Here is a 24687-nt window from a genome sequence, read left to right on the forward strand (position 1 = left end):
CTGTAGGTCAGTGGAGATTGAAGAAGGAAATAAAAAGTGCAGATTGGTAGTGGGCAGGTGGGGTAGGAGAGAGAGCGAGGCAATACTGGGGAGGGGTCAGAAAGACAAGGCAATGCTGGGATAGGATGGGATGGGATGGGAGTGACAGATGGGGCAATACTAGCTCCTTGTGACTCTGGGCAAGTCAGTTAACCCTCCATTGCCTCAGGTACAAAATAAGTACCTGTATATAATATGTAAACCGCTTTGATTGTAACTACAGAAAGGTGGTATAGTAAATCACCATTCCCACAGAAGAGATGGGAAATGCTGAATGGCCTGGAGATGGAGAGAAAGAGAGCCAGAGGCAATACTGTATAGGAGGGGAGAGAAAGATAGACAGGGGCAATACTGGATTGGGAGAAGAGAAAGAGGCAGGGGCAATTCTGAATGGTGTGTGTGTGTGTGTGTGTGTGTGTGTGTGTGTGTGTGTGTGTGTGTAGAGAAAGAGAAAGAGAGAAAAGGATAGTGCTGCATACCAGGGAGAGAGAGACAAACAAACAAACAAACAAACAAACAAACAAACAGGGCAATGCTGTATAGCAGGGGGAGACAGACAGATAGTGTGACAATAGTAACATAGCTTAGTAACATAGTAAATGATGGCAGATAAAGACCTGAATGGTCCATCCAGTCTGCCCAACAAGATAAATTTATTTTACATGGTATGTGATACTTTATATGTATACCTGAGTTTGATTTGTCCTTGCCATTCTCAGGGCACAGACCGTAGAAGTCTGCCCAGTACTGTTCTTGAACTAAAAGTTCTGAAGCTAACCTATGAGGACAGAACGTTTGTAATAATGGGTTGTGATCTCTTGACTAGACAGAAGGATTATGTACGTAGATGGAACTATTGCCAAGAAGTGCATTGTTTTTTACTTTCATCTCTGCTTTTTGGGTGTCACTGTAGACCTCATAGGTATGTTCAGTACTACAATTCACTCATAGTATGAGATACAGCCAATAGGTTTTTTTTAGGGCAGTATCATTTTACTTGCCTTTTTATATGTGGCGAATTGAAATACTTTAGTTCTTCCTCAATAATTGTTTCTTTGGACACACACTACTCATGAACCTCATGGTGCTGGCATTACAAATGTAACATTCATTATATATATATGTGCCCATGGTTATGTGTTTTAAAACATTTTTGTTTATTCTTAGGGCCATGTTTCGTGATAGAAGATTGTTTAATATATCAACTTTTTTGCACATATGTTCATTTTTGAATTGTACATCAATATATTAGAGGCATTTTCTCTTCTTCTAGTGTTAGATCATCCCGCTTTTTTTATCTGCACAAATGTGCATATAATTGTTGATCTCGTCAAGGGAGTTCATTCTGAGTCTGCCTTAATAGACAATGCTGGATGGAATAGGGAGAGAGAAAGAGACAGGGGCAATACTACATGGGAGCAAGAGAGAGAGAGGGGAAGAGAAATTGTTTTTATACATGTATATGATTTATATATGATGATTTGATGTCTATGTTTTTATTGTTTCATTTTGTAGTTGTACCCCTGACGCAGCCTGAGGGTGAAACGTGGCCACGTTGGGTATTGTTTTAATCACCTCTGGGTTTTGTTTTAATAAACTTGTGACATTTATTATTATTTATTTTTATATATTTTTATATATTTGTATCAGTCTGCTTTCATTGTTTATATATAGCAGCTGAATATTGCCACTATACATATAGCCAGCAGAGGTGACCATATTATATTAGAGGCCAACCAAATTTAAGTTTCGGTTTCAGCTACAGTGCCAAAACTAGCCCAAAATCCTTCTTCTGCCTGGTTTCAGTTTTGGCCAAAAGGCTACAGCTATGGTTTTGGTTTCAGCCTAAACTGACTGTGTGTTTTCAGTGGAAGAAGAAAATTTGTGCTTTGTCCTGTTTATCTCCCTCCCTCCCACTCCCCTCAGAGCACGAGTTGCCTTTTCCCCCTGCCCACTACTAGAGGCCCCCCTTGAACCTATCTAGAAATCTGGACCTGCTTGAAATCTGCTAAAGTGTACACCCAGCAGCAGCATGTTGACCCGCATACTCGGTTGTCGTGCATCAGCTGAGCATGTGTAAGAATTCAGCTTGCTCCTGATTGCAGTGATTGCTGCTGACTACTGTGATTAGGAGACTCTGGGTGGCTCTACATTTCTTTAGCTGGGGTGAGGGGGGAAGTTAGGAATCTTCACCAGCTCTGATTGGTGCATCTGGCTGCTGGCAGAGGCTGAAGCTAAAGTGGATGGGTGTATGCCAGCCCAGGACCTCTTGTGGCTATGCCCCGGCTCCTACTTCAAAGGAGGTGATTTTTGAATGTCAGTGACTTGCTAATAATTTGCCCCTCTAGTTCAAAGTAAATGTTTGAGCCTTGTAGCATTCAATACTCTTACGACCATGAGCCTGAGGACTGCAGAGCCATTGTGACCCTATTACATGGAATGTTGCTACTAATTGGGATTCCAGAATCTTGTAACTCTTTAGGATTCCAGAGTCTTCAGAACTTTTAGTACAAGAACAGTGTTGGGAGACTTATACGGTCTGTGCCCTGAGAATGACAAGGACAAATCAAACTCGGGTATAAAGTAGCATATACCATGTAAAATGGGTTTATCTTGTTGGGCAGACTGGATGGACCGCTCAGGTCTTTATCTGCCGTCATTTACTATGTTATTATGTTACTATCTTGAAATGCCTGGCAATCTAGGGGTTTAGTCAAGGCTACCTGCCCATCCTGGCTCTGCTCTCAAAATGAGTGCCATGACCTCTAGTGGCAACCTTGGAGACTGCCACAAGAAGTTACGGCATTTTGAGAGTAGAGCTGACATGAGGAAGAGCGACTGGAGATCACTCCTGCCCTGACTACACCGTAGACCACATGGGGTTATAAGGTAGTCTGGAGGGGGGAGGGGAGACTACTCTGTGTGTGTGTGTGTATGCAGTTATGATCTTGCATAGTAGTTTATACGGTAAATAGAATGCTCCAAAAAATATTTTTGATACAAAAGTTTAGCAGGAATTTAAGTCTGTAAATTTGGGATGATAAGCTCCTTAGGAATTAGCCTCCAAATGTGGCGCAAAGTCAACCACTGTAAAAGCCCTGTGGCTTTTGGTTTCAGTTTTAATTAGCTGATGTCCATGTGTGCAGAGGCTATTTTGCTTGGAGGTAAAATATGGTCTTTCATTATTTAAATTATTATATATATATTCTGGCTTAGATACTATTTGGGTGATTCTAAAAAAATTTCCAGGCTCTAAAATGCTGCATTTGAAGATGCACCATTTTAAAGAAATGAGAGAGGAATTTGAAGTGATTGCTTTCAAGTACAAGTACTAGTCAGCTTATAGTGTTAGTAGGGAATGATATTACAATGAAATGAAGTTTATATATTAGAAAATAATTTAAGAAATATATTGCTCTTGATTGTAATTTTCCAGAGCATATAGTCCTCGCATTTCAGTAATAGCAATGTGCTTTTTTTATTCTAGATTGTGCATCAGGCTGGTATAATGTCCACAGTGTTCAGCGTCTGGACTCCTTTATTTTAGTGAGAATCTATATCATGCTTGTCCTTTAATTATATATAAAATAGGAAACATCTCAATGGTATTTTTTCTTGTTACTTGTACACAGCTTGGGAAAGCATAAAAAGCTAGTTATCATTCTCACAAAGGTCCAGTCTCAGAGGATATTTAACTATATCTACATTGAGTTGGGAACCTAAATGTGCTAGAGCAGTTGAGAAGTCTTTGTTAAAATGACTCTCCCAGTAGTCAGCCTGTACTTGCAGTTCCTGGAGGCTAATCTCTTGTGGGTTTAAGCAGAGGGCTGCCAACCAGGGACGTAGCCAGACCTCGCGGTGGGAGGGGGCCAGAACCCAAGGTGTTGGTGGGGAAATTTTGGTCTGCCGCCTCACCACCCCCCCAGCCGCCCTGCCACTCCCCACCCACTGTTGCAGCAAATACCTTTTACTAAAAGGAGTGTGTAGGACGTGAGGGAGAAGAAAGAGCAGGGCAGGGAATGCGGCGGTGCTGGAGACCGACGCTGGACAAGGGTTCAGCTGGTGGGGGTTGGGGACCCCTGCCAGCAAAACCAGGGGCCCACAGGAAATTTGAGGGGGCCCAGGCCCCCGTGGCCCCACGTAGCTACGCCACTGCTGCCAACTGCAAGCTCTGAAAATTCCCAGTGGGCCTCATTGGCTGCAGTTTTGGTTTTGACTGAAAGTGGTTAGACAGGTTCGGAAGCAATTTTAGTTTTGACTGAAACTGAAAAAAGCAGTTTCGGTTGGCCTCTATATTATGCATATATTCTGCACCATACAGCGGCATTGAATATACATATTTTTAAAATGCCACATCAAGTGTTTAAAAAAAATGCAATTATTGCTGCCATAACCTTTAGAGGGCGCTTAAACAGTGCCCTCTAGAGGTTAGAAGCTTGGAAGACAATATGAATGCTTCTATTGCCATCAGCTAATTGAGATCTCCATACAGACAGGTTCTCTGGAACAAGTGTAACACCTGTCTCATGCCTCCTGCTCCTTCTTCCCTACCCTGTCAGGATCATCAGGGGCAATTACCTCATAGATGGCAAAGCCAATGGTGTGCATGTCCTCTCCCATTTTCCTCTGCCTTCGGCGGTTCTTCTGAATCAGGCCCACAAGGAAGGTGCAGCCCTCTTCACCGTCATCGTGATCATCATCTGCTTCTTCCAGCTTAATAATGAACTGGGGGTTCATCCAGAAAGTGTCTGAGGAAAGAAACCCCCATTCTTTAAAGTGTCCCAGGCCTCAGGCCGCAGTGTGCTGGGAATCAGTGCTGAAGCCTGGAAACTTTCATCGAAACCCCACTCCTTAGCCATCATACAAAATTTTTTGAACTATAAATGTGTTTTGTGGTCCCCCCTTTTCACTCTTGGGGATCTCTGCCACCCTGTGCCAGACAGCATTAGGTGCAAATTTTTTCAAAATGATTGGGGGTGCCACACACAGTACAAATTGCCCCTCCCTGGACACAATGAAGGAGGTTGCTCAGCACCCACTGACACGACAGAGCTGGCTCCTATGTCAGACATATGGTGCTTAGCCCTGCCCAGTACATCCCAGAATGCTATTGTGTTCCAGGAGGCCCGATGCAGGAGGGAGGAACTGTTGCTCCTGCCCTCCTGCCTCTCTTGTCCTTCACCCCTCCTGTGCAGCATCTCTCCTTCTCTCCCCACCCCACCTTACCCTACCATACAGTCAACAATTATCCCTCTCTCCCCCCCCCCCCTTTGCAGCATCTCTTCCTCTCTTCCCCCTCAAGTCCAACAATTATTCCTTCATTCTAATGTCCAACACTTATCCTTCTCTTCTACCCACACCATGCAGCATCTCTCTTTCTCGCCCTCCCCTCCACCCCATGCCCAACAATTTTCCCTCTCCTTTTCCCTCTCTCCTATCCCCCCTCGTGCAGTATCTTTCAAAGGGTCGCTGACAGCATGTAAGAATCGCTACCGCTACTGCTGGCTGATGCGGAAGCCTTCCCTCTGCCACATTTATCCCAGGAAATTGCATCAGAGTTGGGGGGGGGGGGGGGGCATGGCAGAAGGAAGGCTTTCAGGTCAGCCGGCAGCAGCGGCAGCGATTCTTACACACTGCTGGTCACCCATTAAATAGGCGCCAAGGGACATAAAAAACAGTGGTGGAAGCCTAGCTTGCTCCCTAATGCCAGTGTTGGCAAGGGTGCACTGTTGTTGGGTGGGCCTGAGCCCAAACTGGGTGGGCCCATGCCTACCCAGGCCCACCAGTGGCTATGTCCCTGGCAGGGCCAGAGTTAGAGGGTAGCAACCAGGGCAATTACCCTGGGCTCCCACAGCAATGGGGGCCCCATGACTTCTCAAACTGAGGGGCATAATTGAACGAAAACGTCTATCTCCATGGGCGTTTATCTCCGAGAACGGGTCCGTGAAGGGGCGGACCGAACCGTATTTTCGAAAAAAATAGACGTCCATGTTTTATTCGACAATTTGTGAGCTGGGCGTTTTTGTTTTTCAGTGATAATGGAAAATGAAAGCGCCCAGCTCAAAAACGAATAAATCCAAGGCATTTGTTTGTGGGAGGGGCCAGGATTCGTAGTGCGCTGGTCCCCCTCACATGCCAGGACACCAACCGGGCACCCTAGGGGGCACTTTTACAAAAACAAAAAAAAAGGTAAAAGAGCTCCCAGGTGCATAGCACCCTTCCCTTGTGTGTTGAGCCCCCCAAATCCCCCTCAAAACCCACTGCCCACAAGTCTACACCATTACTATAGCCCTAAGGGGTGAAGGGGGGCACCTACATGTGGGTACAGTGGGTTTGGGGGGGGGGTAGGACGACTAAGCATTAAGCAGCACAATTGTAACAGGTAGGGGGGGATGGGCCTGGGTCCACCTGCCTGAAGTCCACTGCACCCCCTAACAACTGCTCCAGGGACCTGCATACTGCTGCCAGGGAGCTGGGTATGACATTTGAGGGTGAAAATAAAAAGTTGTGAAACATCATTTTTTGTGGTGGGAGGGGGTTAGTGACCACTGGGGGAGTCAGAGGAGGTCATCCCCGATTCCCTCTGGGGGTAATCTGGTCATTTAGGGCACTTTTTGGGGCCTTATTCGTGAAAAAACAGGGTCCAGGAAAAGTGCCCTAAATTCTAGCTACAAACGCATACTTTTTTTCCATTATCGGCGAAAGGTGCCCATCTCTCCTCGGCCGATAACCACGCCCCAGTTCCACCTTCGCCACGCCTCCGACACGCCCCCGTCAACTTTGTACGCTTCCGCGATGGAGTGCAGTTGAAAACGTCCAAAATCGGCTTTCCATTATACCGATTTATTCGTTTTTGTGAGATAAACGTCTATCTCCCGATTTGGGTCGAAATCTAGGCGTTTTTCTCTTTCAATTATAAGGTGGATAGCGTGCATCTCAGTTTGGAGCCCTCTCCCAGCTTCTGTCCTGGACCTCTGCATCTCTAACATGGGCCCTGTTAAAGCGGGAGGTTTAATTTGCTTTTTGGCACTGTTTTTAATGCTCTCATGCAGTGGCATACCAAGGGGGGGCAGTGGGGGCGGTCCGCCCCGGGTGCACGCCGCTGATGGGGGGGTGTCGCACGCCTGTCTGCTACGTTCGTTCTGTGCTCCCTCTGCCCCAGAACAGGTTACTTCCTGTTCCAGGGCAGAGGGAGCATGGAAACGAACGAAGCGGACAGGCACGCAGCACCCCCCCCCAGCGGCATGTACCCGGGGGGGGGGGTCTTTCGCCGGGCGGGGGGTCGCGCTGCACCCGGGGCGGGGCGCATCAGCGATCCGCCCCGGGTGTCAGCCCCCCTAGGAACGCCACTGCTCTCATGTCCTCAGTGGGGTGGAGACTAGGGTGTTAACCTGGCCTGTGCCCCAAGGAGTACAGGTTCTCAATCTTAGTCAAAAGGCCAGGAAGGAAGCATTCTCAGCACATAGCTCAGGCCCTGCAGGGGTTACTGTATAAGCCCTTTTGGCACATAAAACAGGAATAGGCACTTATAAAACTGGCTGGGGTATACTCGAGTATAAGTATGTATACCTTTACCCAGAGTAAGTAGAGGAGATTTGGGGGTGCAGATCGGGCTCAGTTCACACTTACATGTGCATTTTATAACATGTGTGTATAAATATGTATATAACAAAAGGAAAACATTGTATGTGTCAGGGCATGTGTAACTTTCAGGCTTATTTTCGAAAGAGAAGGATGCTCATCTTCCAACACAAATCGGAAGATGGGCATCCTTCTCACAGGGTCGCCCAAATCGGTATAATCGAAAGCCGGTTTTGGGCATCCCCAACTGCTTTCCGTCACAGGGACGACCAAAGTTCCCGGGGGTGTGTTGGAGGCGTAGCGAAGGCCCCCGTAGATTCCAGCCTGGACCCCCCTCCCGGCAAACCCACCCCCGCCGCCGCCTACCTTCACTTTTGCTGGCGAGGGACCCCACTCCCCGCCAGCCGACATCCTCTCCATCCTGCTCCTGCTGTTGCATGCATTGCTGACGTCCTGCACATTCTACGTGCGATGTCAGACTCAGAGAACAGAACTCTGTTCTCTGAGTCTGACGTCCTCTGAGTCTGACGTCCTGCACGTACAACGTGCAGGATGTCAGCAATGCATGCAACAAGAGCAGGAGCAGGACAGAGAGGACGTCGGCTGGCGGGCAGTGGGGTCCCCCGCCAGCAAAAGTGAAGGTAGGCGGCGGCGGGGGAGGGTTCACGGCGGGAGGGGAGTCGGAAAAGACGTGGGGGGGGGGGGGGCGGCAATGGCGGCGGGGGGGCGGTGCCGGGGGAGGGCTAAAATGTGCCCCTCCCCTCGGGCTTTGGACCCTCCTCCCATGGAAGTCTGGCTATGCCCCTGTGCTGCCCTAGTCAACTTCCTACTTTGCCTAATGGTTAAGCCAGTCCTGCATGTGGCTGCAATGGAAGGGGATAACATGTGCACTGTAAAATTACATTTCAGCCCATATGTCCCACAAGTTTGGGATAGACCATAAGACAGCAGGTACCATTCTGCCAACTGAGCTGCTCTGGCTGGCCCATTCTAGTGGCCCTATGTCCCCAAAGATGTCAACTTACTGTTACGTCCCTCACCTGTATGACGCTCCTCCCGGCTAGGACGAGGATCGGTCTTGGGAAGGTCTGTTTCGGTTTCCTAAGTCTGGCAGCCGTCATCTAGCTTGGAGCAAGACCACGGCCATCTTGGTTGACTCAGGGGAGCCAGCCATGTTTCGGTTTCCTAGTCTGGCAGACGTCATCTGATTTGGAGCAATGGTACAGCCATCTTGGATAGATCGTATCCCAGGAAGCCATCTTGGACTAACGAGGACAGGAAGGAAGCCCATATTTGGTCCTTAGAGCTCTGCTGATGGGGGCAGCCATCTTGGTTCAGCTGCATAAGCTTAGCCTAATTCCTCCTCTACTTAAGGCATTGCCTCCAGCCCTTCAGTGCTTCGGCTTCTGCTGCATAGAGGTTGTGGTCCACATCCATGTTCCTTGTCGGTTATCCTGTTGCCATTGTTTTCAGTGTTCCAGACCTTGGCTTGTTTCCTGACCTCGTGTTGCGTTGCTGCCTGCCTCTGACCCTAGATTGTGTTTTGACTATTCTCAGCTCTACTGCTTTCCTGGCTCTTGGACTGTGTCTGTTGGCTACCTGTCTGGTCGGCGGTCCTGCAACCCCGCCTGTTCCGGAAGTCCTGCCGGCCGCTTGAACCCAGGGGCTCAACTCCTGGGGAATAGTGGCTAAGTGCAGGTGAAGCTAGGGGTTGTCTGGCTGCCTGACCGAGCGCAGTGCACTCCATCTTCGCCGTGCTCAGTCGGGGCACAAGGGCTCACATCCCCAGTCATAACACTTACCCAGTTCCAGACTGGAGATTTTGGTACAGTCCTGGATTTCTGACCACTCCATCCGTGTGCATTATGGGACTTGCAGCACTGATTTCAATGGGTAGGATCAGGTACTACAAATCCCACACTATTTTTTGATGTGAATTCATAACTCGAATAGGCCAAAATGTCTCCAGCATGGAACTGGGTAATTTGGCATCTCTGTGTCCCCTAGAAGAGCAGTTGAACCATTCTACCATGGGCCACAGGGAAAGTTTTCCCTGGACACTTCAAATGAATAAACCCTCTGTATTAACATGAGAGGCACAACCTGTCTTATTGCATTATGGAGTGATTTTCTGCAGGGACCGAATCCTAGTGGTAAATGCATCAGGAGCTGAAGACATGACCTGGACTTTCGTACATTGCATCAGCTGTATTTCAGAAGAAGCCCTCAGCTCTAAAAATGAAATCCAGTGTAATGGCCCTTAAAAATATCATAATGGGGACACCTGATGGATATATGGTTTGAACCTTGCCTTACAAGAGACCTGGTTCATTTTTAGGTCTGGGTTTTGCTTCTTGCACTGACTGGGGCAGAAGTTGTTGCAGAGGCAGCACTCATAGCCTCCGAGGCTTGAGGAAGTTCAGTCCTGGTCACTGCACAACAGTGACGCCTACTGGCCACACTCACAGCCCATGTGTTCTGATCTGGAGAGAGCCAAAATCTGTGGCCCCTGGTTGAGGGCGGTCCGTGTGATAGGTGGGCTGTACAGAAGAAGAATGAGGAAAACCCCTAAACTGTGCCAAATAATACTAATGGTGTCACAGCCCAATCTAGGCTGGTTTCTACCAAAGGCATAGCCAGACCTTGATTTTGAGGGGGGGGGGGGGGGCTGAGCCCAAAGTAGGGGGGGAGGACATTTTGCACTGCCTCCCCGCTGCTCTCCACCCTCGCCGCAACCCCACCAGCAGAAGCCTTTCTGTGGTGATTCTTGGTGTCACGCTGCTTGCCCTGCTTTTCCACCTCAGTGTGCATGCTTTGTTTTAGTGAAATTGAGTATGTGCGAAGCTCATACACACTCAATTTCATTAAAACTGAGCAGCGCTGGCAGTGCTTGGGGACCCCTCAGTCAAACCAGCAAACTTTGGAGGGCCGAAACCCAAATTGGGGGCCAATACCCCCAAGGCCCCCCCTTTGGCTAAGCCACTGGTTTCAACTAAGATGGCAACCCAAAGCAGCAGGAAGAAACTAGCAAATCTTAAACAGAAGGACTATGATGAAAAGAAACACAAGTGTTTTCTTACTGGGGTAATTTCTGCAGCCACCAGCAGTAGAGCCTCGCCTCCAGGTCCCATCAAATTTGTTTAAGCTCCACTTCTTGTATTTGTCGCTTGTCAGGGTGTCTGGGGTAAGGTTGCAGATCTCCAGCCGTGAGTAATTTCTCAAAAAATCTCTAAAGGACATCCTGGGAAGGACAGACAAGTAGTAGTAAGATTTATTGCTGACAACATGTTGTAGACCAGCTTGTCCCCTGGCAGCCATTTCCATTTTTTTGGTTACATTTGTACCCTGTGCTTTCCCACTCATGGCAGGCTCAATGTGGCTTACATATTGTATACAGGTACTTATTTGTACCTGGGGTAATGGAGGGTTAAGTGACTTGCCCAGAGTCACAAGGAGCTGCCTGTGCCGGGAATCAAACTCAGTTCCTCAGGACCAAAGTCCACCGCCCTAACCACTAGGCCACTCTTCCACTCCATTCACTTCAGAAGTCCCACTCTATCAGCTATGACACCTCTCTGGGAAAGGAGCACAGACATGCCGCAGGCAGTGAGATCCACTGCTGGATCAAAATAGGGAATATCTAAGAAATGGTTTCCATGAGTTTTCACGATCACATGGATCCCAACTGAAGCTCATGGACATCACCCTCTCTGGATAATCCTTGCATTGGCCTAGTTGGAGTTGTCACATAACCTACAAGGAGCCCAGGGACACAAATGCATATGGCAGATGCTCCATACAAGGATTGGTGTAATCCCACACCATGAATACATAGTTCTTAAGAACAAGCCAGAGCCAATAGGAGCTCATAGAATTTTTGACTGGTTACACTGTCCTTTCACATTGGGAAAGGGAAAGAGGATGGGATTTTATATACCACCTTTCTATGGTTACAATGAAAGCAATTTATATATTACTGTATATACAGGTACTTATTTTGAATCTGGGGCAATGGAGGGTTAAGTGACTTTCTCAGAGTCACAAGGAGCTGCAGTGGGAACCAAACCTGGTTCCCCTGGTTTTTAGGCCACTGCACTATTTATCAGGATACTCCTCCACCCCTAGACTCTCTTGGTTATGGTGCCACAGCAGCCACATGGATACCCCAATTTTTTTCCCATGTCCCCCATGTTCAAGATCTTCAAATCCCTTCACTACTCTTACCTTGGACTTCTGAGCTCTTTCCTTACCCTCCTTCTCCTCAAAAAGGCCCCCTGATACTTTTTTCTTCTTGGTATTTTCCTCTCATGGTGACTGAACCTGTGTGAACTAACAGGCCCTGCCTACATGGAAGCCAGGGAGATGCGAAGCCACAGTGAGCAGATGTTGGCTCACTTCCCATACACACTTTCCACTCCTGAGACTGCTGCAAAAGCCGCGAGGAACCTTCATGGTCAGCCCAAGAATATCGGATACCCTAGGTGAGCCTTCAGTCGTGTCTCCACCCTCTTGTCAAGCATCTCCCCTTCCACTCTAAGGCCCCCTCCCCCCCAAGCTGGTGAGTTTCTCATCTCCGCTTTCCTACCCTCACCCCATGTCCAGGATCCTCCTTTTCCTTTTTACTGCCTGGCCTGCTGTCGCCACCACCTACCTCTTCCTGGGGTCGATCCGAAGATTAAAGAAGCACTGGCACTGTGCAAACCTTGTAAGCACAGACCCACAATGAAGTGCTATTTGGTTCCACATCCTCCTCCAATGCGGTCTACCTTGAGGGGGTGGGAAAAAATGGAACTTCGGCATAGGTCTGTGCTTACAGGGCCCACGCAGTGCCAATGCCTCTTTAATCTTTCAGCTATCCTGGGAGGATGGAGGGGGACGGCAGCAGTTACAGGCCCAGCAGCAAAAAGGGAAGTGAGGGAAAGATATCGCGCATGCTAGAGCCACCTTAGGCTACTGCCTAGTCCATCTGGTGGCTGGGCCAGCACTGGGTACCTTGGGGAATGCAAGATGAAGAAACAGACAGAAAGAAAGAGATTTGACTTTCATAGAGGTAGGTTAATAAATAGAAATAAATTAAAACATAGAAAAGAAAATAAGATGATACCTTTTTATTGGACTAACTTAATACATTTTTCAATTAGCTTTTGAAGGTAACCCTTCTTCTTCAGATCAGAAATGTAATCGAAAAATGTATTAAGGTATTATCTTATTTTCTATGTTTTGATTTATTTCTATTTATTACCTTTAAACGTAGACTAAAACGGATACTACACCACTTTACTCATGAAGGTAGGGGAAAGGGAGGGAAGAGATTGGATGACCAGAAGCAGGATGAAGAACTTTGATGTTTCTAGAATTTATTGTCCTAGGCACAGGTGCAATGAACCCAGCACACAGGACACAAAGTTCATGAGGGCACAGAACAGTGAAAGACCAATGGAAGATACTGAAAAATCAGGGAAATGCACAATGCAGCCTGTAAAGGAAAGCCAAACAGAAGCAGCAGACAATCCTTGCTTCCACTTTGTAAATAATGCAGGCAGGTTATAATCTTACCAGAATTCTCCATCATCACATTTGTTAATCAGATGCTCTCTCACATCAGGGTCAACACAATTCCACTGTGCTGAGCTACAAAGACAAATAAGATGATGCTGTGGGTTATGCCTGGGCAAATGGCTGCACATAATACTTATTCTCCAGAACAAGTTACTATAACAATTAATTGGAGGAAGTGGTAAAGTGCCAAAGATCTTTCACAGCACAGATCCGGATATCAGGAAAGTTGTCAGCAACTCCGGCGAAGTGACTTTTTCTTTCCTATGCCTTGGCTCCATTGTGCAGAACATCAGGAGGAAACACAGTAAGTGGTAATACATTATTGAGTCCAAGCCTGACCATCAAGCCACATTTATATTTTTCCTAATTCTCTGAGCAGCTCCACTGCAATTTCCCTTCATCTCTGCAAACACATCAGCAGCAATCACAAATAATCTTACAGATCTGGCCCATTGTCTCAGTGGTAAGTGCTGTGCATGGGTCCTGGCAAAGGCCTGTCTCTGTAGTGAAAGGTTAAATGAGTTGGGATGGGGTATACAATAGGAGAAAACTTCCGAGGCAGTTGTGAAAGGAGACTCACAGCACCAGTGCCCAACAAAGGCTGGTTTCACCTGAACTGGAGGCCCAAAAGAGCAGGAAACATCTGCTGGGCCAACAAATATGGACCCTTGTGCTCACTGAACATGATTGGTCCATATTGCTATGATGTCAAACACAGTCAGAACCAACTAGATGCTATTCAGGAAGACATATTTGTGCTTCAGCTGACCTGGGTGTTCACAGAGATTCAGGGAAAGTGCAAGGGAGCTACTGGAAGCATTTCAGAAATACAGCTTCTCAGTAACATTTGTAGATATAAGGGGCTATTCTGTAACTGAGCAGCCTGAAGACATGTAGTGAGAGCCTATTCTACAATGGCATCTGGGCACCCACATTATCCTTTATAGAAGACTAGTGTAACCCGGTATCAGTGCATCTTACTTTTATACACCTGCAGTTATACCAGCCATAGACCTGGCATAACCGTAGGACGTGCATGCTTTAAAGTATTCTGTAAATTGTGTGTGTAAGTGGGAGCAGTGGCGTACCTAGCTTGCTTGCCACCCGGGGCAGATCACCTCTGCACCCCCCCCCAGGCACACCACCCGCCCACCCCCAAGGCGTGTCATCCACACCACCCTTCCTCCTAGCAAGGGAGTGAATGGAGCAATCATGTGGCTGTTGGCTCTGCTGGTCCCCTGCCCCAGAACAGGAAGTAATGTCACAGGGGCAGGAGACTGGCGGAGCCGACAGCCACGCAACTGCTCCGTGCACCTCCTTGCTGCCTGCACCAGGGGCGCACCACCCCCACTGCCCCGCCCTTGGTATGCTACTGAGTGGGAGCCACACCCATTGCCCACTCGTGCACCACCCTTGTATTCACATACTATGGAAGGAGTTCAAAGAATGGTGCCGAAACTTAGGCATCAAAAGAATTCAGCACTAAGCACTATTTTGTAAAGGGCACGCCTTCTACAGAATAGTGTTTACTGCGGATCCCGTGCCAAAATTTGGGTGCCGGTTTTATGTCTGCTGAAGCCTGGTGTATATGCCGGCACCCAAGTTAGCCATGGTTTGGCACTATTTTGTCATTCTGCGTGCAACTTTTTGGAACACTCCTGACACACACCATGGGAGTTAGGCGTAGTGCCTCATAGAATAGCGCGCATCCAGATGCACGTGCAAATTTAAATGAATGCCAATTAACATCAATAATTAGTTGTTAGCATCCAACCAGTTATCGATGGTTCGGAGCTCATTATTCGATTTGTGTGTGCATCTTAGAAGCACGCCCAAAGTTGGATGCGCAAATTTGAGCACTATATATAAAATCCAGGGGTATGCCACTTACGCATAGCCTACCAACACTTTTCCTAATAAATGTACATTTACGCATGCAAGGGGCATGTCAATGCCCTTTAAATCTTTTTATAGACTTGTTAAGAGAGACATCACAAATTATGGGCTCCTTTTACAAAACCACACTAGCAATTCTGGCATGGCAAATGCGACAAAGCCCATTCAATTCCCATTCATTTTCAATGGAGACCTGTATTTGTTTTATATTTGTAATGCATTTATAAGTTCCTTCCCCTCCCCCAGAACTAGGGTTACCATATTTGTTCCCCCCCAAAAGAGGACACATGCCCCACCCCTGCCCCATCCTGGCCCACCCCCACCACGCCCCCACCCAGTCCCCTGTCACACCCCTACCCGCCTCTTGTCACATACCACCCCCGCCCACCCTGTCACACCCTCGTCAGTCCCCCTCCCCTTACCTTACTATACTGCTCTGGTGGTCTAGTGACCTCTTCAGGGAAGGAAAGAGTCCCTTCTTTCCTGCCCGGAGTGGCTGCATGCTGTTTCTTGCTGACTCTGGTCCTGGTGCCAATTCAAAATGGCTGCCGAGAGTTGAAGCGGCCTCGAGACTTCAACTCTCAGCGGCCATTTTGAATTGGCGCCGGGACCGGAGTCAGCAAGGAACAGCATGCAGGCGCTGGGGGCAGGAAAGAGGGGGCTCTTTCCTGCCCTGAAGAGGTCACTAGACCACCAGGGCAGTATAGTAAGGTAAGGGGAGTGGAGGATAGGAAACCACTAGGCCTGCCTGCCCATTTGTCCGGAAATCCGGACAAACGGGCAGGCTGGCAAAACCCGCCCGGTTGCCCGGCCATGTCCTCAAAAAGAGGACATGTCCGGGTAAAACCGGACATATGGTAACCTACCCAGAACTAACATTCCTGCTGTGTGACAGAAATAAAGATGGAAAGGCCCCGGTAAGATATAAATCACAGCATATAATTGCATTCAGAACTGATTTGCGTATGTGGCAACGTTCACAACTATTCAGCAGTACAGTGTTAATTGTTCTTCAGTAAGAATTACTTCTTTTTGCGGTCATATTTTCAATACCACACAGTGTACAGAGTGTACTACTGAAAAGGCGTGAGCTAAATGCACAGCTTGTTTACCTGTCGCTCCATGCCCCAGTCCACTCAACTTCTCCCCAGGGATTTCGGATTCGGATCAGCTTTTCCTGCTGTCCGTTGTAATTCACCTGGTGGGTAAGAATGAGAAGAAACATTGAAGAACTCAGTTCTGTAGGTGCACGTCCCTGCCTCCCTGACAGAAAGGAGGCTGTTAGAAAGACAGTCAGCTGTGTGTGGCATAACAGCCTGGGATACAGGAAGAACCCTAGTGCCTCAGTGACACTGCTGTGTGCTGCCGTCTCTGGTTTTCCATCACACGGGTCGGCCAGTACTGAAGAAGCAACATTCAGAGCCTCTGGGTGGTGGAAAAGGCCAATCTACTGGCCTCCTAAGTTCTGTGCTCCTTCATATGGCCACTGCACACTCATGCCCATCAGACACATGTTCACTTTTTTCTATTTCTTCCTCCCACCTAATCAAATCACACATCTCATCCTGCATAGGAGTCAACTTTTCAAAATGATTGGAGGTGCTGAAGTTTATTTTTTTTACAGGTGGTGCATTTCCCCCTCCCCCTCATCCCCCTCCCTCTCCCCCATCTCCCTCCCCCTCATCCCCCTCCCTCTCCCCATCCCCCGTTCCCCCTCCCCTGTCCCCCTTCCCTCGTCCCCTCTCCACCTCCCTCCGAGTTCCAGGCCCCCCTCCCTCCCCTCTCTCTCTTTTTTCCCTCCCCACTCCCTCCAAGTTCCAGGGTCCCCCCTCCCTCCCTCCCTCCAAGTTCCAGGGTCCCCCCCTCCGAGTTCCAGGGTCCCCCTCCCTCCGAGTTCCAGGGTCCCCCTCCCTCCGAGTTCCAGGGTTGCCTTTCCTCCCTCCGAGTTCCAGGGTCGTTGTCCTTCCCTCCGAGTTCCAGGGTCGATGTCCCTCCCTTCCTCCCTTCGAGTTCCAGGCCCCCTCCCTCTGAATTTTAAAAGTCATTTTGATTTACTTCGTCGGGGTTACGGCGGCCGGCAGCAGCTGTAAAAAGCGTGCAGGCTCGGCGCTTACTTCAGTTTTCCCTTCTCTCTCTCTCAGCTCTGGTCCCGCCCTCATTTCCTGTTTCCGTAAGGGTGGGACCAGAGCTGAGAGAGAGAGAAGGGAAAACTGAAGTAAGCGCCGAGCCTGCACGCTTTTTACCACTGCTGCCGGCCGCCGTAACCCTGATGATACCTTGTAGCAGACCAGCAACCCAAAACTTCAGACACAGCAAAAACCTCTGGAATATTCTTATCCTAGTCCAGTGGAAACTATAACAACATGCCAAGACTCCAGGTTCTCCAGCCCCAGTCAGCTACTGGAACTCTCCCTTCTGGTCTTGCTCACAGACCTATGTGTAGGCCAGGTCCTTTACTGCAGCAAAACCATGTACTGCACATGGGTGCAGATCTCAGTGGCATCACACCCTACCTCCGCCTTCTACTACCCCTGACTGTGCCCTTTTCAGGCAATTTTATTCCTCCTAGCCTAGTGGTGAGAGCACTGGGCTTGACATCCAGGAGGGCCTTGCTCAAATCCCACTGCTGCTCCTCGTGATCTTGGGCAAGTCACTTAACCCTTCATTGACTCAGGTACAAAAATTAAATTGTGATCCCTCCAGGAACCAGGGAAACAGGGGCAGACTAACAGTGATCTGGGCCCCCGGGCAGTGAAGGTCATTGGGCCCTCCCTGGCCACTGCCCGAAATAGAGCAGGCGTAAGTGGTGGCACCTAAATTTAGATACCTAATTGCTGTCTTGTGCTAGTGTGTTATAATTTGTGCTTATAAAATACTTGCTTAGCTCCTAGATTTTGGGCACCTAACTTTTAGCACTATTTAAAGAATTGCCCCTATTTGTGTACACATGTATTTTATAAAGTAACTGTGTACCTTGTAGGGCCACCCCTGCTTTGCCCCAGTACTTCTCTTGCCAACACCAATACGTGAACTATGTAAAAGTATGTGTGTGATCTTGTCGTGATATGTACTTCCATGTGCACAATTTTATAATATTTATTTTCCACATGCTCTATAAAAGAATGCTCCTATAAGTACTGATGAAATCAACATGGTAGAAAGCTATTTCACACACATTATAACCTTCTATTCCAATACAAGCCTGTGGGGAAAATTAGATAATAAGGTATGTCTTTGGGGGGTGCTGTACCTCCTCGGCTGCCGTGACGGAATAGGCGTGCCCTTTCACCAGCTTCTGGAAGGTGATTGCTTCTGTCTCAGCTGCACTGGTGATCTGTCCTCAGAACCCAAACACAAAGAATCAGCCAGTTTACACATATTCCACATCCCCTACTTTCTGCCTAAAGCCCGTGGAGAGCTGGGCTTTGTACAGATTCTCAATTGTTCAAAAATAATCACAGCGTTTAATTACACAGCACTAAAAGTAGAGGCACCCCAACCTGTTCTATTGGCCCACGGCCAGTCAGGTTTTCAGGATAGTTACATGAGATACATTTGCATATACTGGGGTCTCACGGTATGTAAATTTATCTCATGAATATGTAACAGGGGCCTCTTATCTTCACACTCCCTGTAGGTTGCCAGCCCTTGTTACAAATATATTTGTTTCTAGAAATCTCATTTGTTCTCTTTGTGGTTCAGTGTGTTGAGTTGGGCTTCAGTAAAAGCATCACACTTTGGAACAAGGCCCAAACTTCGCTTTTTATTCTAATGAAAACTTAGAAAATGTTCAGAGCCAGCCACAGTGCAAATGGATTGGTATTCAACTTAATTCATTCTACTAAACAAATGAATAAAAATCGGTACAATAATGCTCTACCTCCTCACTATCGGTCCTCCATGTGCAGCAATTGTGAAACCGTCTCAAGTATTGGAAACTGTAGATTAAAATTCCTAGGACTCACTCGGAAGTTAATTCTCCTTCATGGAGCAGAAAGCCACAAATCCACCACATGGTTCTCCCTGGCAGCTAGCTATGTTTGATTAAGGAGCTGAAACAGCACTTGGGTGAGTCAATATGATAAATCTTTCTAAGGCTGTTTCATAGACCCTCAAAAACCTATGTGAACAGTTTCTCCTGTACATATCTGTATTCTGCACACTCCTCTATCTTTGCCTGACTAACTTCAGAGCATGCTTTCAGTACCCAGGGCCATACCACATTAACACTGTGGTCAGAGTGACTCGAGAATACCATGTAATTAGTAAAATAGGGTTACACATATTCATTGTGCATATCTGAAAACCTAATTGGCTGTCGAGTCATGAGGACAGATTTGGGGACCATTGAATTAAAGGTTTTGGTTGGCTATTCTGGTCTAGAACAAGAGAACTAAGCCTCAGCAATTGTCCTATCTTTCAGAACAATTTGTAAGATTCTTTATGATTCAGCTATAAAATTACATAATTACATATTAATTCATAATAATGTACCCCCAAATACCTTACAATTATAATTCTCTATATATGACACCTCACGCTAAGGTTTCAGGAGTGAGAAAAAAAGCCATGACAGGATGCATGAAAGGGTCAATGTAAGAGCTCTGTAGATCCCCCAGATCTGTGGTAACTTGAGTTAGGATATCATAAATGCTTTTTTTGAACTGATTATGACTACAAGACAACCACAACATTTCCTCTCCCCCTCCCCCCAGTTTCTGGTAACTGTGTATAAAAGTTAACATAAGATAAGACCTGGAACCTCATATCTGGCTACCCAACTTCTGTTGGTTTGCTTACAGAGGGGCCAATGCAGAAAGCTACTATGGCAGAAGCATGTGGTTAACAAGCAATCTACATGCTCGGTACTGGCTGCAAAATGCAGAAAACTTACTGAAGTTAACTGGCACAATAGACATCAATACACAGCACATTAAAATGCATGGAAAAAGGCTATTAGTTAATCCACAGCAATGTAAAGCTGTTTGCTGATGTCTACCAAGAGAACGTAACACAAGAAATGTACCGTGAGGTCTGAAGCTGCACAGAGGAGTAATGAGAACTCCCAGACCCAAACCTCTGATCCTGATGTGACTTCCTCCATCAGTTCAATATAGCCCTGGTGGTCAAGTGACCCTCTCCCTCTTTCCAACTGGACCCCTCCTGCCCCTGATATTAAATTAAATTCCCTAGTGTCTACCAGCAGTGACGTTCCTAGGGGGGCTGACACCCGGGGCGGATCGCCGATGCACCCCCCCCCCCCGGATGCAGCGCCCCCCCCCCCAGATGCAGGGCGATCTGCCCCCCTTCTGCGTGCTGAACAGTCTCTGCAGCCGCCCACGCGAGCCGCCCCCAGCACCTCTGCACTCCCTGCTCCCGCCCCTGCAGCTGTGGTCAATGAAAAGCAGGCGGAGGGCGGGAAAGGGCTGAAACCGGCCAATCCCCACAGCCCGGAAGCTACCACTGGCCTCCTCGCAGGGAGAGGTTCTGCTCACCACCTGCTGCTGCACAGAGACGGGGGGCGAGAAGGAAGGAAGCGCGAAAGGACAACCCCCCCGCGAAAGAACCCCCCCGGGCGCACGCTGCTGGGGGGGGGGGGGTGCCGCGTGTGCCTGTCCGTCGTTCATTCCATGCTCCCTCTGCCCCGGAACAGGAAGTAACCTGTTCCGGGGCAGAGGAAGCATGGAATGAACGACGGACAGGCGCGCGCGGCACCCCCCCAGCGGCGTGCACCCGGGGCAGACCGCCCCCACCGCCCCCCCCCCCCTTGGTACGCCACTGTCTACCAGTACCTCCAGACATGACTCCTTACAGTGCTATTAATTCTTAAAATTGTATAATGACTATTCTTTCCACGAGTTTTGATATACATGAAAGATTTGCAATAGGCCGATTGTTTGCTCTAAAGTGGTATCCCTGCTTCAAATCCTTAACCTTTATTTATTTGTTACATTTGTATCCCACATTTTCCCACCTATTTGCAGGCTCAATGTGGCTTGCATAGTACCGGAGATGCGTTTGCATACTCCGGTGTAAACAAATACAAATTGATGTTGTGGTAAGATAAAGTTCATGTGGTACAGCCACATTAAGGAATCGTTCAACGGAAGAGTTGTGTTATGTCCATTTCGTACTTTGGGTTTGTTGTGTTGCAGAGATCAGGCATTTATGACGGATTAGTCAGGTGTGCTTTTGTAAACAGGTAAGTTTTTAGTTTTTTCCCGGAAGTGTAGGTGGTCGAACGTGGTTTTCAAGGCTTTTGGTAATGCGTTCCACTGTGCTTATGTAGGAGAAATTTGATGCATAGGTTGATTTGTATTTGAGTCCTTTGCAGCTTGGATTGTGCAAGTACGTCCGTGTAGATTCAGATGTGTTTCTGGTTGGAAGGTCGATCAGGTCTGTCATGTATCCCGGGGCTTCACCGTAGATAATTTTGTGGATCAGAGTGGATTTTGAAAGCAATGCGTTCTTTGATTGGGAGCCAGTGTAGTTTTTCACGGAGGGGTTTTGCGCTTTCAAATTGCATTTTGGTCTGATGTGTGCCTTTTTCCATAGTAAAGGTACATGGCCTGCTATAAGACTGCAATGACTGGACTAAGTTATGGCAGGAGGACATAGAAAATAGGGGGTAGTGGTGAATAAACACCCTGATTCTGACTGAGCTATAAACCAAAGTAGCAGCCAAGGAAATGGCTGGTCTTGAAGTATGACAGTGGCACATTTTAAAGGTTTCATCAATCTGTCTTGCTCATATTATGGTCTAAGGAAGAAAGTTATCAATGTGGGTTACTTTTAAGTCGGGTTATTTTAACACAGGGTCTGATCACATAAAACAACCCAACTTATGGTAAAATAACCTGATTTAAAAGTAGCTCATGTTGATGATTTCCCCCCAAATGATTTATTTCTGAAATGATGAGTAATGATAACACTGTTACTGGTAATATAGATACTCTGTAATTTATAGATGTAAAATGATTTTATGTTTTGCCTATTTTCATTTGTAATTTTAGGATTTTAATATTTTATGATATATGTATGCTTGGTTGTAATCTGCGTTGAACATTGGAAATAGCAGGCTATATAATAATAATAATAATATGAACCTAACTTAACTGTTCACAAATGTCATCTTAGCTCATCTATTTATATATTTTCCTCATGTGCTATCAATAGTATTGTATCAGTGAGGCAGGAGTAGAACTGCGCTGTAAACTATTTTTTTGCACAGCAGGGCTGTGTGTGTAATAATACTGGGAGTAGAACATATGTAACGTGTAATATGTAATCTCTATGATTCAACTGTGTAGCACACAACACTGTAGGCCAAGCATGCGTGATGTACATTTCAGGGGCATAACCAGACACCCAATTTTGGGTGGGCCTTGGCCCAAGATGGGTGGGCAGAAGAACTCTGCCCTGTCCCACAAGTGATTTAGTCTCTCCCTCTCTCCCCTGCATGCCATATGGTCTCTCAAACATCTCCCTCCCCCTATACTTTTTAAATAGCAGATTTTCACTGGCAGCAAGCAGCAAATAATACACACTGCTCATGTTGGCTCCACAGCCTTCCCTCTGATGCAACTTCCTGTTTCCGCATAGGAGGGAATACATCAAAGGGAAGGCTGGTTTGCAGGAAGGACAGGAATTTTGGGCTGGTGGGGCTTGGGAATCCCTACCAGACACTTCATAGGTGTGCTGCTACTGGGTGGGCCTGAGCCCAAAGTAGGTGGGCCTGGGCCCACCCAGGCCCACCCTTGGCTACGCCACTGGTACATTTACTGGCTGACCAGTGCCTCCATTTGTCACTTGTCTTGTACGTAGGTAACATATATGTCTGTGGTTTGAACATGTATCTCCATGGATTAAACATGTCTTCATTGCCCACAAATGCCTGATCCAGGTCTCCGTGGGTTGATTCATCCCACAGTCATTTCCACAGAACACATGTGTAATATGCTATTATTGGGATAAAAGATATACAGCCCATATTTCCTGGTGGAAGTTAATGCCCAGCTCATATGTTCTGTGGACTGCATGTAATTATCACAAGTAATGCACCCTCACCAGGTTCTACAAACCTCTTACAAACTAACAGAAGGCCAATGATCTTACATCAATAGAGCAGCCCAGGAGAGAGCCAGTCTGCAGAGCCTTCTGGATAATATGAAACAGATTGGGAGGCGCTTTCTGCAGTTCATACCACTCTGCAATGCCACCAGTGAAGTCCTCAAAGCCCTCAGTAGTTGTACCACCAGACAGAGCTTCATAGGATCCATTCAGCCTGTACAGAATGGAAGACAAACATTACTGCTTAAACAGAAAGGGGACTAGAAGGAACTAGATTACTGCAATGTGGTACATCTGGGTATGCAAAAACAAACAAAAAAAAATCTATATCGAGAATACAGTGACCAGGAAAGTTCTTTGTAAATCTCAGTTTGATAGATTACAAATATTTTGATAAATATTTTGCCTTTCTTTTAAAATTTTGTATGACTCTTGTCCCTCTTACCTGATATCCATTCTACAATTAAATTCTAGGTCTCGCCCCACTCACTCTAATCATTTAAATAATAAGATGGAGTTGCACCAGTTTCAATTACTAGGCTGGCAATAATCTCAAAGAAATTATTCAGTCATGTTTCCCCCATCCTCTAGAATCCATAGTCCCTACTCTGAGGCTTGAACAGGATTACATGAAGTTTTATAAACTGTTGAAACCATGGCTGCATAAAAAGTACCAGGGTTACATTTTAAAGAAAATTTTAGTCTATGTATTAAAACTAGTTTATTTGTTATAGATCCCTGAATTGTTATTCTTCTCTTGCTGTAAACCATCTGGAGCTAGTTTGATAGATAGTATATAAAAACTGTTATTATTATAGCTCAAAATGCAGATATTATCCAAGATCACCCAAAATGCATTAACCTCACAACACAGAATTCAAAAAAACTTCACTATGGATTTCACAAATGATATTTTGGCAGAGGGAGAGCAATATTCAAAGTACTTGCTGCAAGTAAAAATGTGTTTTACCCTTGGAAGTGGAGGCTTTGAATGCTGTCCAACCTGTTTGTAGGTAACAGTCTGGTCGATATGCAGCCCGCAGTGGTCAGTGTAAATGCTGACTACCATGGGCAGAATTAGCCCTGGATATTTTGTGCCGGGCAATATTTGGGAACCAGAACTGAACATCCAGGGCTAATTCATATTACCTTGGCTGCCAGAGCTTATGCAAGTCCCAGCCAAGATTCAGCTGGCACCTGCATAAGACACTTATGTGGGTTCTGATTAAATATTGGCCAGGACCTGATCCCACTCCCACCCACCTCCTGAAGATGCAGCAAGGTAGGCATGGGCCGCCCCCCCCCCCCCCGGCATATCTTGACAAATCCCTGGTGGTCCAGTGGTAAATGGGCAGGAGCGATGCCCACACATTTTTGTCCATGTCAGAGGCTGCTTCAAAATGGCTGCTGTGACCTCTAGGGGCAACCTTGTGGTACTTCAAATACCGTTAGTACTTCAGGTACATTTGAAGCAGTTTCTTACCTGGGTAAGTGCAAATGGGCATCACTTCTGCCCATTTATCAGTGGACCACCAGAGATTT

At 47.0% G+C, this 24687-nt stretch overlaps 1 protein-coding gene across 1 annotated transcript in view; it reads right to left on the minus strand.

Annotated features, from left to right (window-relative positions):
• The window catches only part of CAPN2 (calpain 2), a 149892-nt gene that overhangs the window by 59928 nt on the left and 65277 nt on the right, over positions 1 to 24687 (minus strand). Inside the window, exons 5-10 of the mRNA XM_030195967.1 lie at positions 23191 to 23359; positions 18326 to 18409; positions 16188 to 16273; positions 13177 to 13251; positions 10701 to 10861; positions 4618 to 4787 (exon numbers count right to left, since the gene is read on the minus strand). Of these exons, the coding sequence (XP_030051827.1) occupies positions 4618 to 4787; positions 10701 to 10861; positions 13177 to 13251; positions 16188 to 16273; positions 18326 to 18409; positions 23191 to 23359 (745 nt within the window). The remainder of the gene's footprint in view (positions 1 to 4617; positions 4788 to 10700; positions 10862 to 13176; positions 13252 to 16187; positions 16274 to 18325; positions 18410 to 23190; positions 23360 to 24687) is intronic.

The sequence above is a fragment of the Microcaecilia unicolor genome, chromosome 3 (genome assembly GCF_901765095.1).
Source record: "Microcaecilia unicolor chromosome 3, aMicUni1.1, whole genome shotgun sequence".
In the NCBI taxonomy this organism is placed as follows: Eukaryota; Metazoa; Chordata; class Amphibia; order Gymnophiona; family Siphonopidae; genus Microcaecilia; species Microcaecilia unicolor.